Raw genomic sequence first — 13,273 nt, 5'->3', positions numbered from 1 at the left:
GTTTCTTATTTTAGATGATATTTGGCGTATTTCTTCACTTTGTTAATCAAAATACATGTATTTTGGCCCTCTTGTGACCCTTCTGCCCTACTCGGATACTCCTCACTCCTTCCTCGGCTCCATCCCTCGCCGCACCGGCACTTTGCTACCGTCGTCTGCTCCTTCCGTGGAGCCAGCTGTTGCGGCCGACCGGGGCCATGGCGGGCATTGACCTCAACACCGTGGAGGAGGAGGATGAGGCGGAGGCGGAGGCGCCGCCTGTGGCTGCCAGGGCCGGTGGCGCCGTGTGCTTGGAGCTGTGGCACGTGTATGCGGGACCCGTCGCGCCGCCGCTGCTCAAGGGCAACGCCGTCTTGTACTTGCTGCAGGGCCACCTCGAGCACATCGGCGGCGACGCGGAGAGGCGGGCGTGGGCGCGGGTTCGGGAGGACGAGGACGTGGGTCGCGACGGCGAGGACGGGGCCGCCATGAAGCCGCTCGCACGGACGCCGCACATGTTCTACAAGACGCTCACGACCTCCGACACCAGCACGCACGGTGGCTTCTCCACGCCGCGCCGCGCCGCCGAGGACTACTTCCCACCGCTGGTACGGCCAGTAGCCCTGAAAGAGGTCCCCCTTCTCATGATGGTTTCGAGGTTGCTTGGGTTACTGACTCTGTTTGGGACCCCTGTTTGGTGTGGCGTGCAGGACTACAGCCAGTGGAGGCCTTTAGTTGTGTTCATTTGAGAGTCTGCATTTTCAATAATAATAATTGACCAAATGTTGGCTTTAGTTTCCAAGTAGTAGAGGTTATCGTATTTGCTTTCGTCCTGTAAATTTGAGCAAATTTCTAAAAATGAATATCTCGAAGCTAATCTAAGTGGTCAGTAAAATCAATTGATAATGAGCTCATATTATAAAATCATGATTGTAGCATAAACAAGTTCATCTCAGAAGACCATAATTTAGTTTCAAACGAGATCAAAGTCATATGAAATAAAGCATAAGTTTACATCTCATCACAAGTAAAATAATTCATCTAATGTGTAGCTTTCTCTTTGGAGTCATCTTTTTTTTTGGTGCTGCCACGGTAGGCATCCTTACGGGACTAGTGGTGTCGGTTTGTGAAGATGTGTCCTCTCCTAATAACATCGCAAGCTTGCTGCACATAAAATACGATACAACAATTAGATTTATGGAAAGATTTAATGTATGGTAAATGTGTTAATTTTTCTTACCTTCTAGTGACCCTTCCTGAACTATCCGGTATGATTTTTTCTCTAGTTGGCCTTCGTGGGGTGCTAGGTTCTGCTGGCGTAGCTTTTGTAATATTCTTCCTAGGTTGCCTACACTTTCTATAAGTAAACAAATAAATTACTATTGACATTTTTATTCAAATTTCTTGATAATAAAAATCAGTAGTTACCGTTTTTTTGCTGTCCCATTGAGTGGGCACTTGGCACTAGCTTGCCTGTGAGCTTTTTGTCCACATTTTTTGCAAGTCATAGGTCCTCTAATCATCTTTTTTCTCTTTCCATTTGTTGGAGCATTATCGTTGTCACATCCCTTCTCACCTTCATCCTCGTTGGTACATTCACCATCTTTGGAACCTTTCTTCTTGTGGTCACCTTCCATCCATCCTTTCCTTCATAGTTTCCTTCGTCTTTCAACAGGTAATTTAGCATGAGGTGCACCAACTAAAAATGGTAGGTCAACTTGTGGCCATTGTGTTTTGTCTATCATCGGCTCAATCTCTCTACCATAAGCAGCCCTGAATCTATTCACCGAGTAATAGTCATGCACAAACTGTTCAAGGTCAACTCCCCGTTGGTGGGTTACATAGGCCAATACATGTTGACATGGCTTACTAGTGTGCTACCATTCAACACAAGTACAGGTCCTTTGGTGTAACTTGACAATATGACTCTCAACTCTGCTGCTATGGTCCCACACCTCTGCACTCCAATTAGAACATGGTACAATTTTCAAGTGTCCGAAACCTCTAGTATTTGCCTTTAGCTGATGCATAATAGCTAGAAGTATCCTGCCTTCAGGTAGCCTATATGCAATATTTCTTCTCTTGTTCCAAAGTACCATGATCATTTCTCTAATCTTATCAGCAAGGTCAACAACAGGTAAGTCTTTATGGTCTCTAATCCAGTTATTAAATGACTCAGCAATATTACTAGTTATGTAGTCACACTTAATTTCTGGATTGAAAGCACACCTATACTATAATAGCTTATGATTGGTCTGTAACCATTTCACTGCTTCTGCTGATTCACTTACCATTTTTGCTATATTGTCATAGAATATGTCTTCTCTGTAAGCCCTTGTCGCTGGATATATCTGTCCAAACCCTCTAAATCTCTTCTGGAAATTTTGGACAAGATGATAAAAGCATTCTCTTTGCTCTGCATTTGAGAATATATTCTTCACTGCATTCTCCAAGCCCTTGCAAGCATCAGAACAAACACCCAGGAGTGGAGGATCACCTATTGCCTTCTTTAATTGCTCCATGAACCAAATCTAGTTGTTTGTTGTTTTAGAAGCTATGAAGCCATAAGCGAGTGGATACATCCAATTATGACCATCAACTGCTATAGCTGCGGCCAAGTGACCATTCAACCTTCCATTAAGTGCTGTGGCATCTATGCTCAAATGAGGCCTACAACCTTCCAAGAAACCATCAATGCATGGTTTAATAGCACAGAAAAAATGGTGGAAATATACTTGACCATCCACCTCAAGTACCTCAATTTCAATGACACTCTCGGGGCACCGCTTCATTACCTCGACCTTCCACCTAAACAACAGCTCAAAACTCTCTTCCCATTTGCCATAAACCTCATCAAGAGCTCTTTCTTTACCCCGCCATACAGTGTCATATGCAATTTGACACTTGTGACCTGTTTGCAACTTCTTTTGCAATTCCTTAGCACCAATATTTGGATCATCTCTAAGGATACTCATAGCCTTGCTAGCTACCCACTTTAGATTTGGAGTTGTAGTTATCTGCCTTATGCTTGACACACATGTATGTTTATCGACTAAGACGGTTACCTACAAAACAAAAAATCAATGAGATTCATATTAATTTACATGAAAAGTAGAATTAATGAAAGGAAAAAGAAATTTATTCACCTCCTTAGTGCTTTGGCCTTTATGTTTGGTGCCATTTATCCGCCAAGGGCAAGGGCAATCTTCATCACCAGACTTGCAATAAGCTCTATATCTCGTCTTACATGACTTCTCTGTTCCTAAATCAAACTCCTTATTGATGGCAAATTGCCGCACTGTCATCTTGAACTCCTCCATTATTGGGTACACTATTCCTAAATCCATGGATGGGTTTTTCTTATCATATAAAATGACCATTTCACCTGGTATGGCATCACTAGTAGGAATGGCAGCACCATCATTATCTTGTCCAAGCTCATTATCATGCCCCTGTTCATCCATTCGGCAATCAAAGCCCTGTGCAGGTATATTTGTTGTGTCCTCCTCTATCAAGCCTAAAAGCTCACAAATCGGATTGTTGACGAAATATGGTTGGCAGTCTACCTAGGGGTATGCCCAAGGTAGTAGATTGTCGGTAGACAGATGCGCAAGCCCCAAACAAGACGGTGACACAAGACAGACATGAGGTTTTATCCAGGTTCTAAAAATTAATAGCTAAAGTCAAAGCTTGAAAATTTTGACCTAGTTCAAATGTAGATATTTACGATGGAGGAATTATTTTAGTCCGTCGCATAATTTGATGAGGAGTGCGAAAGGAGCTTGAAAGCTCTAGTTTGGTTTTAGATAATTGATGAAACCCTAAGTGCTAACCTAGTTTATCAAGATGATTATGAGATAGGTAGCACTACTCCAAGTGATGAAGCAATGGCAAAGATCATGACAATGGTGATGGCATGGTGATGGTCAAACGCTTAAATTTGGAAAAGAAGAAAGAGAAAAACAAAAGGCTTAAGGCAAATGTATAAAATGTAGGAGCTATTTTATTTTAGCGATCAAGACACTTAGTGAGTGCGATCATATTTTGGATAGATAGCCGTACTATTAAGAGGAGTAAAACTCGTATCGAAATACGGTTATCAAAGTGCCACTAGATGCTCTAACTCATTGCATATGCATTTAGGATCTAGTGGAGTGCTAATACCCTTGAAAATATTTGTGAAAATATGCTAACACATGTGCACAAGGTGAAACACTTGGTGGTTGGCACATTGGAGCAAGGGTAAAGAAGTTAGAAGTGAAAACGAGTTGGTCGCGAAGACGCTGGCGTCGGTCAACTGACCGGACGCTGGGTCTGAAAGCACCGGACGCTGGCAACGTGCGTCCGGTCGAACTGGTCGGTCGGCACAGTACCTAGGGTATTGCACCGGACGCTGGTCTGAGTCCGGTCGAGGTGGACCGGACGCGTCTGGTCAAAGAAATACGCCTCGGGGAGCTTACTGGAAACGACCGGGCGCTGGGGCTTCAGCGTCCGGTCAGTTTTGCCGGTGTGTCCGATTAGTTTCGTAGCCGTTGGAATCTGACGAACATCGTTTGAAGCAAGTGACGCGTGGCGTCCATCGGGAGACCAGACGCTGAGTCCAGGGTCCGGTCAGTATGACCGGAGCGTCCGGTCAGAGCGCGTTTTGCCCAGTGAAGGGGTATAACGGCTCTATTTGATTGGGGCTCTATTTATAGCCCCATGGCCGGCTCAAGGGACTATCACTTACACATTTTCATTGACATGTCAACCTTGTGAGCTTAGCCAAAGCCCTCCCACTCATCTCCATCATTGATCCATCATCATTGTGAGATTGGGAGAGAATCCAAGTGCATTGCTTGAGTGATTGCATCTAGTGGCACTTGGTATTCGTGTTGCGCTGCGGATTTCGCTTGTTTCTCTTGGTGGTTGCCACCACCTAGACGGTTGGAGCAGCGGTGGAGGATCGGCACGAGTTGGTGATTGTTCGTGGCCATCTCCGATGATTGTAAGGAGAGTTGTACCTTCCCCGGTGGAGTGCCGAAAGGTAACTCTAGTAAATTGCTTGTGTCATTGAGTTACCTCACTTGTGGGTCGGTTCTTGCGGTGTCCTATCGTGTGGACGAGGTTTGTGAAACACCTCTTAGCCGCCGAACCACCGAGTGTTGGTCGACACAACGGGGACGTAGCGTGTTGGCAAGCACGTGAACCTCGGGAGAAAATCGATTGTCTCTTATCATTTACATTCTCCCGGTGATTGGCTTGATCTTCATCTTGTGATTGGTTCATCCCCTACACGGTGGTATAATCACCCTACTTACTTGATTACATTCTTGCAAACTAGTTAATACAAGCTCGTTAGTGTAATTAGAATTGAGAGCTTGCTTTATTATTTACATTCATCTAGTTGAGCTCTTTAGAGTAGCAAGTTTGTGTGCTTAAGTAATCATTGCAACTAAAATTGTTGGATAGGTGGCTTGCAACCCTTGTAGAGCTAGAACAAGTTTGCATTACGCTATTTGTCATACTAATCAAATTGCTCTAGTTGATTTGTAGATTTTTAAATAGGCTATTCACCACCCCTCTAGCCATATTAGGACCTGTCGCCGGGCGTTATTATGCCAAGATCCTCCACTTGAAATTCAACAATAAATGTCATTATCCCTCGGCCTTCCGTTTTCTATTCTACTCCCAGTATCGAAATTTAGAATGAAATATGAGTATGATTGTTTAGATAATGACAAAATATGAGTATGTAAAAAAAACTCAGGGATACGGAGTAGACACTCATGGGTTATTTTAGTTTAAGGTAGAGGATTTCTCACCTAGCCCGAGAAAACCCCCGAACCCATGTCCTGCCCGCACACAGGGACCCGTTAACCGGTGAGAAGACCGGTCCATTTTATCTATGTTTTAGGAACGCGGGAGCAACTGGTCTAGCAGCCGTTGGCACAGAATATGAGTATGTAGTCCTTTTTTTTAACTTGTGCGTAACTTTTGTACCGAGTTTGCAACAGTGATTTTTTTTTTTTGCAGTTTAGAAAAGGTGGTGTTGATCTAGTATGCAGCTAGACTTAGCCGCAGTACATACGTTCCAGTTCTAGTTCGTATTTTATAATGAGTCTATAATAATTCATTTATTCTTCGAGAAATGCTTACTCCCTGTCAAGCACTCCAAGAAACTGTATACTTGACAAAACGTGAAACTTAAATCACAGCATGGCTGAATCAAAATCCAGCAAGGACCGCGAGAAATCAGAAGAAATAATCTCCATCTATATACATGCTGAGCACCTACTTGAAAATAATTTCATCCATACCACTGGCGCATGGTTAGGCCAGCTAGTCCAACACGATGGGTACTAATACTGTTGGACAAAAAAAATATTAATCTAGTTAAAGACATAAATATTAATACTATTTACTATAAATTTAATCAAAGTTAAACTAATTTGTCCTGCACGTAATTCATAGTTGTATTCTCGTGGCTAGTCTGGATACCAGACGCATAATGTGGATGGCGATTTCAACCAACGACTGTACTGTCCTAGAGGGGTACAGAGGACGAACGTTATTAATGAAAATAACGGGTGGCAATATCTTATATTCCCATAAATGACCGTTTATGTTGCAAATGGGTCCTAACTCCCCGTTTCGAAACGAGGTCCAGGCCCAGCTCTAAACGTGAGTGAGCAAAGCCTACAACTAGAAGCGAGTGGACATCTTTTAGGCGGGAGCGACATCCTCTTTCCCGCCATTCTCCTACCATCTCTTTTCCCTCTCAACCCCTGCGAACGCACGGCCACCGCCACCGCATGCTTGCTCCTCACACTGCGCAGCCCGCAGCCCCTCAACCACTGCCGCCCTACGCGAGGGCCACCCCTTTCTCTCAGCGACGACTCGGCGACCGTCGCTGCCAGGTGGCCAGGTCTTCTTCGGGCTCGCCGGCGACAAGCACCACCAGGTACACCCACTCTCCTTGGTCCTCCCTTCCTGCTGTGCGTAAGAGCACCCAAACCCTAACTTACTGTTTGTGTTCGGATCTGATCCAACTCCACCCCCATCTCCAACCCATTATCTCCATTTTTATTTTGTAAAAAAAAAATCCCACCAGTAGAAACCCTTCAATTTCCCGACGTTTTTCCCCCTACAAATTCAGTCCATCCCTTTTTTGGGTCTAATTTAAATTCCTCTGTTTCGTTTAGTACAGGCAGTTTTTGATCTGAGGATGGGTAGGGACGATGAGCAGGTTGACTCTATGGAGATTGACGACCAGAAGCAGCAACAGCTAGAAGCCCCCGCTGCGGTGCCAGAAGGGTTCAACACTGACTATCTCCGTGTCTACTACGGTAAACTGATTCCCCTTTTTTTTTCGCGATCGTGTCTACTATGGTAAACTGATTCCCCTTATAATGCACGGAACGGACAAGTAAAATGAAACAGGATCCATACCATCTTGTCGGTCCATAACCATCTATTTTCTATCTTTATTCATCATTGATTCTACAGAGTTGTGATGTTGCATCACAGATTAGGGGATCTTTGTTGTTTCGATTAATTCTGTGATTGCTTTTGTTGTATGTGAATTGTGATGGAGACATCTAGCAGATGAGGAAGCAACTGGCTAGCATTTGCTTGCTGGAATAGTTTCCTTCCCCTCCCAATTGTTTGAGAACTTTAGTACATCTTGTTTTCATACTCTTTTTTTTTTTCAAGACCTTGCACATTTTGTTAATCATCTGCACCTGACTGAGGCTTTGCATTTAAGAACCCACTCGACTATGTAAGGGATACTACCGTGTCTTTGATTATTCCTGCTGCTTGCGCTAACAACCAGGGTTATGATTGCAGGAAAGCTCTTCCCATATGGTGATTTCTTCAAATGGCTTTGTTATGGAAATGGTTCGTGCTCACATCCTGGTTCTTTGATTAGGAGTTAGCCTTGCACTCATGCTGTGTCTTGATTGGCCAAATTTTGTTTTCTATAGATGGAGAGCACCCTGGATGTGATCAGTCATATGTTGGACGTCGAGAGTTTTCATTTACACTGGAGAATGACATCTACTTGCGCTTCCAATCCTTTGATAGTGCTACTGAATTGGAGAGTTCTATCAAGGAGAAGTGCCCATTCAAGATTGATATTGGACCTGTCTACAGCGTAGATGTATGATGCCGCATCGCTAAACACATAAATTTCTTTTTGAGTTTGATTCTAATTTTCTGCATTATACTCTTTTCGCAAGTTCTTAGCTACCTGATGAATGTTTGTTTTTCTGTAGCCTTCAAAGCGTCATGCTTATGCCCAATCTGGCAATAATGTCTTTGTACCAGTGGAGAGAGAACTAATTTTTGACATTGTAAGATAAGAAACTGGCATTATCTTTTTCATTCCATTTTCCTTTTACATTTGCGCTCTATATTCTTGTGCAATAGTTGCAAGCTGTCAACATTTTTATTGCTCCCAGGATATATCTGATTATGATGATGTTCGCTACTGCTGCTCTGGAGCTGATGTCTGCTTAGACTGCTGGCCCTTAATGACAATTGCTATCAAAATTTTGGATACTTCTCTTAGAGGTATGTCATTTGATTATGCAATACATCAACTACCCACTTTTTCAAATTTATCCACACGAACTACAGATGTGCAGTGCTTATTATAATTGAAATCATTGTTTGCAGATGATTTTGGTTTCAGTCACATACTATGGGTATACAGTGGCCGTCGTGGTGTCCATTGCTGGGTCTGTGATAGCAGAGCAAGAAAGTATGTTCGAATTTACTTTATCTGTTTCCTATGCTTGTTGATCCTAAAACACATATGTTCTCGTGTTAGGCTCAGCAATGAACAAAGGGCTGCAATTGCTGACTACTTTCGAGTCTACAAGGTGACACACTTCATCATGCATCACTTTTGGCGCTGTTTCTTTCCCTCCAGAAATCTATTTAACCCTATGAATCTATCTCAGGGTGGTGAAAATGCACTGAAGAAAGTATCGTTGGCTGGACCTGTCCTCCATCCCTTCCTTGCGTATGTATTAACTGTCACACCATTTTGTTTGATCTACCAACGAAAATTGGAAGAGCTAAATTGATTATGATGTAATTTATGCTCCTGCAGCCGGTCATACATGGATGTTCTCAAAACCTTCTTTGAAGATAGGTTGCTCCTTAGCCAACAACTCTTTTCATCAGAGGAGAGATGTCAGAAGATCCTTGATCTCATCCCTGATGAAAGTAAGAAAAGGCACCATGAGAAATGAACGTTACTCTCTGACATGCTCCCTCCATTTCAAATTATAAGACGTTTTGGCTTTTTTAGATACATTGCTTTTGCTATGTATGTAGACAAGTGTATATCTAAGTGCATAGCAAAAACTATGTATCTAGAAAAGCCAAAACATCTTATAATTTGGAATGGAGGGAGTAGATGATCTACCGGCCCTTGTTTAGCATGCCATAGATCTGTTCACCATCATTCTGAATTGGGTTTGATTTCTAGATGTTGCTAGTGAGGTCCATGACAAGTGGCAGGGAAATAGACGATCTTCTATTTCAAAGGAAGATGTCAATGCGACCAGATGGGAGCAATTGAAGACGACTTTACACTCAGGAAAACACAAGGTTCATGTTTGATCTCCTACCTACTTTTTTTTTCTGTGTTTTATCCCCTAGTTCCTATTTACTTTTGTTCGGACATTTGTCAGTTTATCGATCAATGTTTATTTCTTTTGGTTACACCAAATCATTTATAATATTCCAAGTTCTCAGTTACAATCATATCTGCTAATTCATCTGATTATGTTACATAATAGCGCTAATTGTTCTATGTTTCTGGCTCAGGGGCTTCGTAGATGTGTGGAAGAGATTGTCTTCTCGTACACATATCCTAGACTTGACATGGAGGTAAAAGAAAATTCATCAGTTGTCTGTGTTTGCACTGGTAATAATGTACTAATGTTCAAGGTTGTTCTCACTCCTAATCAACTTTATACCCATGCCAGGTAACAAAGCACATGAATCATTTACTAAAAGCTCCCTTTTGTATACATCCAAAGACAGGTAAAAGTCATAATGCATTCAATTCCTGTATTAGTTTGTAATGTGATAATAAGGTGGCAGGCTCTTATGCTCAAGACAGAGGGTTAGGCCTGTTTGGATCCTATGGTCTAAAGTTTAGTGGCTCAAATTTAGATCACTTTAGCCCTTGAGGCTCCGAACAGGTGGTCTAAAGTGTTGTCTAAAGTTTAGCTAACCTCACAAAAAAGCCATTAGTTTTTTAGACCACCATGGGATCCAAACAGGGCTTTATATTTACGCATGGCATGTCCTTTTGAAACCTCTGGATTCCAGAACAGATGCATTCACTCAAATACCTTGCCATTTTTCATTTAGTTTATTCTAACAACTGCAGGAATAATGTTTGTCACACAATGCACCCTATTGCTGACAATTGACTGTTGTTTATTTTTCTAGGTCGTGTTTGTGTTCCAATTGATCCCAGTAACTGTGATGATTTTGATCCTGCAGCTGTTCCGACTCTATCACAGGTATGGTCCATAGAGCCTAGCATGAGAAACACTAACATTTCATATCCTTCTCCCAAGCATCATGGTGCAATGCTGATTTGCTAAAACAAGTACACTTATACAGCTTTTAGGAGAGCTCAATGCTACTGGTTTTCAGGCAGATTCTGACAATAGTAAGTGATTATAACCATGCTCCTTTTGTGATTTATGTAAAAACTTATTATTCCGTAACTGCAAAAAAAATAAGGCATTCTAGTACCAACATGCAGCCTTGCCTAACAGGCTAATATGCCCTCTTTGACAATCCTATTGGGGGTTTCAGGTTTGGAAAGAACGTCCCTTGGGAAATCCATCAGTTTTTTCAGAACTTCCTTTCTGCACCCATTCCTGAAAGCATGCAAGGTATGGACTCTTTCCTATTTCATTTCTGTGGCAATGCTGGCATCCATATGCATATATGTGAATAATTGAAACAGTGCAAAATGTCTTCGGTAGCAGAAACTTAGGTACTATATGATTCTATATTTCTATTCATCCCCCAGCCCCCACCCAAAGAAAAAAAAAAGTTAGGACCATTTGATCTTGCTCTCGAGCATTCTCTTACTAGGAATTTAATGTCTCATGGTTCTGACATTTCCTGAGGCATAAGTCCGAATCTTTCTCTGGCATGTCATTTTGCAGGAGGAACTGGAAAGTGCATATAATGCAAAGCTTCAACAGTCCAAGAATTCCTTGAACTGGTAAAATCTAGGCATGTTTCTGCCTCTGTTATCAGCCCCCGTCCGGTCGTCCCTGAGCATTCCAACTGTGGCATGGACCTGGTGCTAGGTGGATTATCTATGTGACGCTGCCAACCTGTGTTGGATGCCTGGGATGCATGCTACCATGTCAGTTTGAAGTTGTATCTACGAATGTGACCTGTTCCGGTGCAGGAATTGCTATCGTTAGGTTTCAGTTCCTCCCAAGGGGAAATGAATGTAACACTTGCTGGCCGACGGTGGCAGGATAATCATGCTACCATGTCAGTTAAGTTGCATCTACGAGTGTGACCAGGGGTAAACATGTACTGGTGCTGGAATTGCTACCATTAGGTTTCTGTTATTCATTGGGAAATGAATGTGGCCGACTGTGGCAAGATAATCGTGCATCTTAGGATTCATGTGAACTTGGAACAACTCCCAAGTACATGCTCTGGGGTGTTTTCCCTTTTAGATTGCTGGGAAGCGGGCATCCGTCCGCCCGCTCTGTTGGTGGGCCACGATGCTAGCCCAACTATCATCTCCTATTTGCTCAGGATTTTCTTAAAAAAAGAAGAAGAGGAATTGGTCTTGCCTCGCGTCTCTCTTTTTTCCCTACCGCGTTGCACCCCGCGCACAGCGCGCCCCCATCGCCTCCTCGCTGCTTCGACCCAGCGTTGCGCCACCCTCCCCGCCCACGCTTTCTCCCTTGTGCCCCGGACTGCCGAGGACCGTTGGCTCCTTGAACTTGTGGTGGAAGCCAAGGACCACCGATTGCCCTTCTTTCGAGATCCGTCTGTCACCTCTTTGAACTCGATGTGGGCGCCATTTTCTCCGCTCTTCCGCTCGCCGACCTATCTCCGCTCCTCGCCCTAGGCCGCTACCTTTGGTGAATTTCACACGCCGACAAGCCTCTATTCTCCCAAACAGCAAGGAGGAGATGTTGAGCTGAAAGCGCATGTTGCAACGTATGATCAAGTATTTTAGATGTTTCATAGGTATGTTGCAAGTGTTTCATATAGATGTTGCAAAAGTGGTTGTACACGTATGTTGCCAACGTATGTTCCCAATGTTTCAACTGTTTTTCAGACGTATGTTGCAAGTGTGTTTATCTGGATATTGCAAGTGTTTTATTTGCATGTTGTTTATGTTTATGGTTTTTCTGGTGTTTTTAGAAGTGTTTTAGACGCATGTTTCAAGTATATCATCTATCTTCTTTTGTATGTTGCTAGTGTTGCATCTGAATGTCTTAAAAGTAGATTATGTGTTGCACATGCGATGTGCGTAGGAAGCGGGAAGGGGCACGAGTGATGCCTACGTGGGCGACGTCCGGGCGGATGATGTCCGGGCAGCACAGGCCCAGCGTGGACGTGCGAAATGGGGCACGGAAACAGACTGCCACGGGCGAATCCAGACGTACAGGCGCTAGCGGTACAGATTAGTATACAGTCAAATGGATGGAGTCATGCAAGTTCGTTGCTCAGCAGATACTGATTGGGCTGCTTGGTTCCCCGACCAGGTATTGCCTCACCTTGATTGCAGCGCTCGCACGCTCAATGAGAAGCTTGACCGGATGAGCAAGCCAATTTGGCTCTCCTTCACGAGCAAGAAAAACCTCACCAGTCTTCAAAGCACTCGCTCGGCGAGGCGTCACAGAGCCGAGAATGGAACCAAACAGCCACTCAAGCCACCTTTGCGTGCAACTCTCCCTCGGTAGCAAAAGCAGAACGCGACAATGCTAAGGCCAGTCTCACGTCTCAGGAGTTTCAGACTTTTAACGGGCTCGCCGCTGCTAATAGAGGGAATTTTACTGAAGTTGTCTTTACAGCATCATCATTCTACAGCCACAGCAAGCACAGCTGATCAGGCTCGTTGTTTTTAAGACTAGCATTGTCATAGATAAAATAAAACATCCTCTTAATGGAAAGTTTTATTCTATGGTTTCATAGACATTTAATTTCATCACTAGCGGAATCATGTCAAGAGTCACCTTTTCTCTTTCTTCCTAAAAACGTGGTCACATCATAAAAAAATGTCTATGAAACCTAA

The 13,273-nt window shown here is 43.4% G+C and overlaps 3 protein-coding genes and 1 pseudogene across 5 annotated transcripts; 2 read left to right on the top strand and 2 right to left on the bottom strand.

Annotated features, from left to right (window-relative positions):
- Positions 1–197: 197 nt before the first annotated feature.
- LOC136515674 (auxin response factor 2-like) lies at positions 198–728 on the top strand. Its single transcript, XM_066509201.1, has 2 exons — positions 198–587; positions 690–728. The coding sequence occupies exons 1-2, from the start codon at positions 198–200 to the stop codon at positions 726–728; spliced, it is 429 nt and encodes a 142-aa protein (XP_066365298.1).
- A 288-nt stretch (positions 729–1,016) lies between these two features.
- On the bottom strand, positions 1,017–1,724 carry LOC136515673 (uncharacterized; annotated as a pseudogene).
- A 786-nt stretch (positions 1,725–2,510) lies between these two features.
- On the bottom strand, positions 2,511–3,443 carry LOC136515672 (uncharacterized). Its single transcript, XM_066509200.1, has 2 exons — positions 3,126–3,443; positions 2,511–3,044 (listed from the first exon to the last, which is right to left on the bottom strand). The coding sequence occupies exons 1-2, from the start codon at positions 3,441–3,443 to the stop codon at positions 2,511–2,513; spliced, it is 852 nt and encodes a 283-aa protein (XP_066365297.1).
- Positions 3,444–6,708: 3,265 nt separating this feature from the next.
- LOC136517659 (uncharacterized) lies at positions 6,709–11,958 on the top strand. 3 transcript variants are annotated; one of them, XM_066511285.1, is made up of 17 exons: positions 6,709–6,922; positions 7,169–7,307; positions 7,810–7,860; positions 7,947–8,122; positions 8,238–8,315; positions 8,424–8,535; positions 8,641–8,725; positions 8,795–8,846; positions 8,928–8,989; positions 9,080–9,195; positions 9,461–9,582; positions 9,802–9,864; positions 9,963–10,020; positions 10,435–10,508; positions 10,612–10,660; positions 10,810–10,889; positions 11,169–11,958. In XM_066511285.1, exons 2-17 carry the CDS (start codon positions 7,187–7,189, stop codon positions 11,229–11,231), a joined length of 1,362 nt encoding a protein of 453 aa, XP_066367382.1. In that variant the 5' UTR covers positions 6,709–6,922; positions 7,169–7,186; the 3' UTR covers positions 11,232–11,958. The 3 variants fall into 3 exon arrangements, with proteins under 3 accessions (XP_066367382.1, XP_066367380.1, XP_066367381.1); XM_066511283.1 differs by lacking the exon at positions 11,169–11,958 and having other exon boundaries at positions 10,810–11,073; XM_066511284.1 differs by lacking the exon at positions 11,169–11,958 and having other exon boundaries at positions 7,164–7,307; positions 10,810–11,073.
- Positions 11,959–13,273: the final 1,315 nt, after the last annotated feature.

The sequence above is a fragment of the Miscanthus floridulus genome, chromosome 17 (assembly GCF_019320115.1).
Source record: "Miscanthus floridulus cultivar M001 chromosome 17, ASM1932011v1, whole genome shotgun sequence".
Lineage (NCBI taxonomy): Eukaryota > Viridiplantae > Streptophyta > Magnoliopsida > Poales > Poaceae > Miscanthus > Miscanthus floridulus.
The sequence above is the reverse complement of the archived record's forward strand: the minus strand, read 5'-3'. Positions and strand labels throughout refer to the sequence as shown.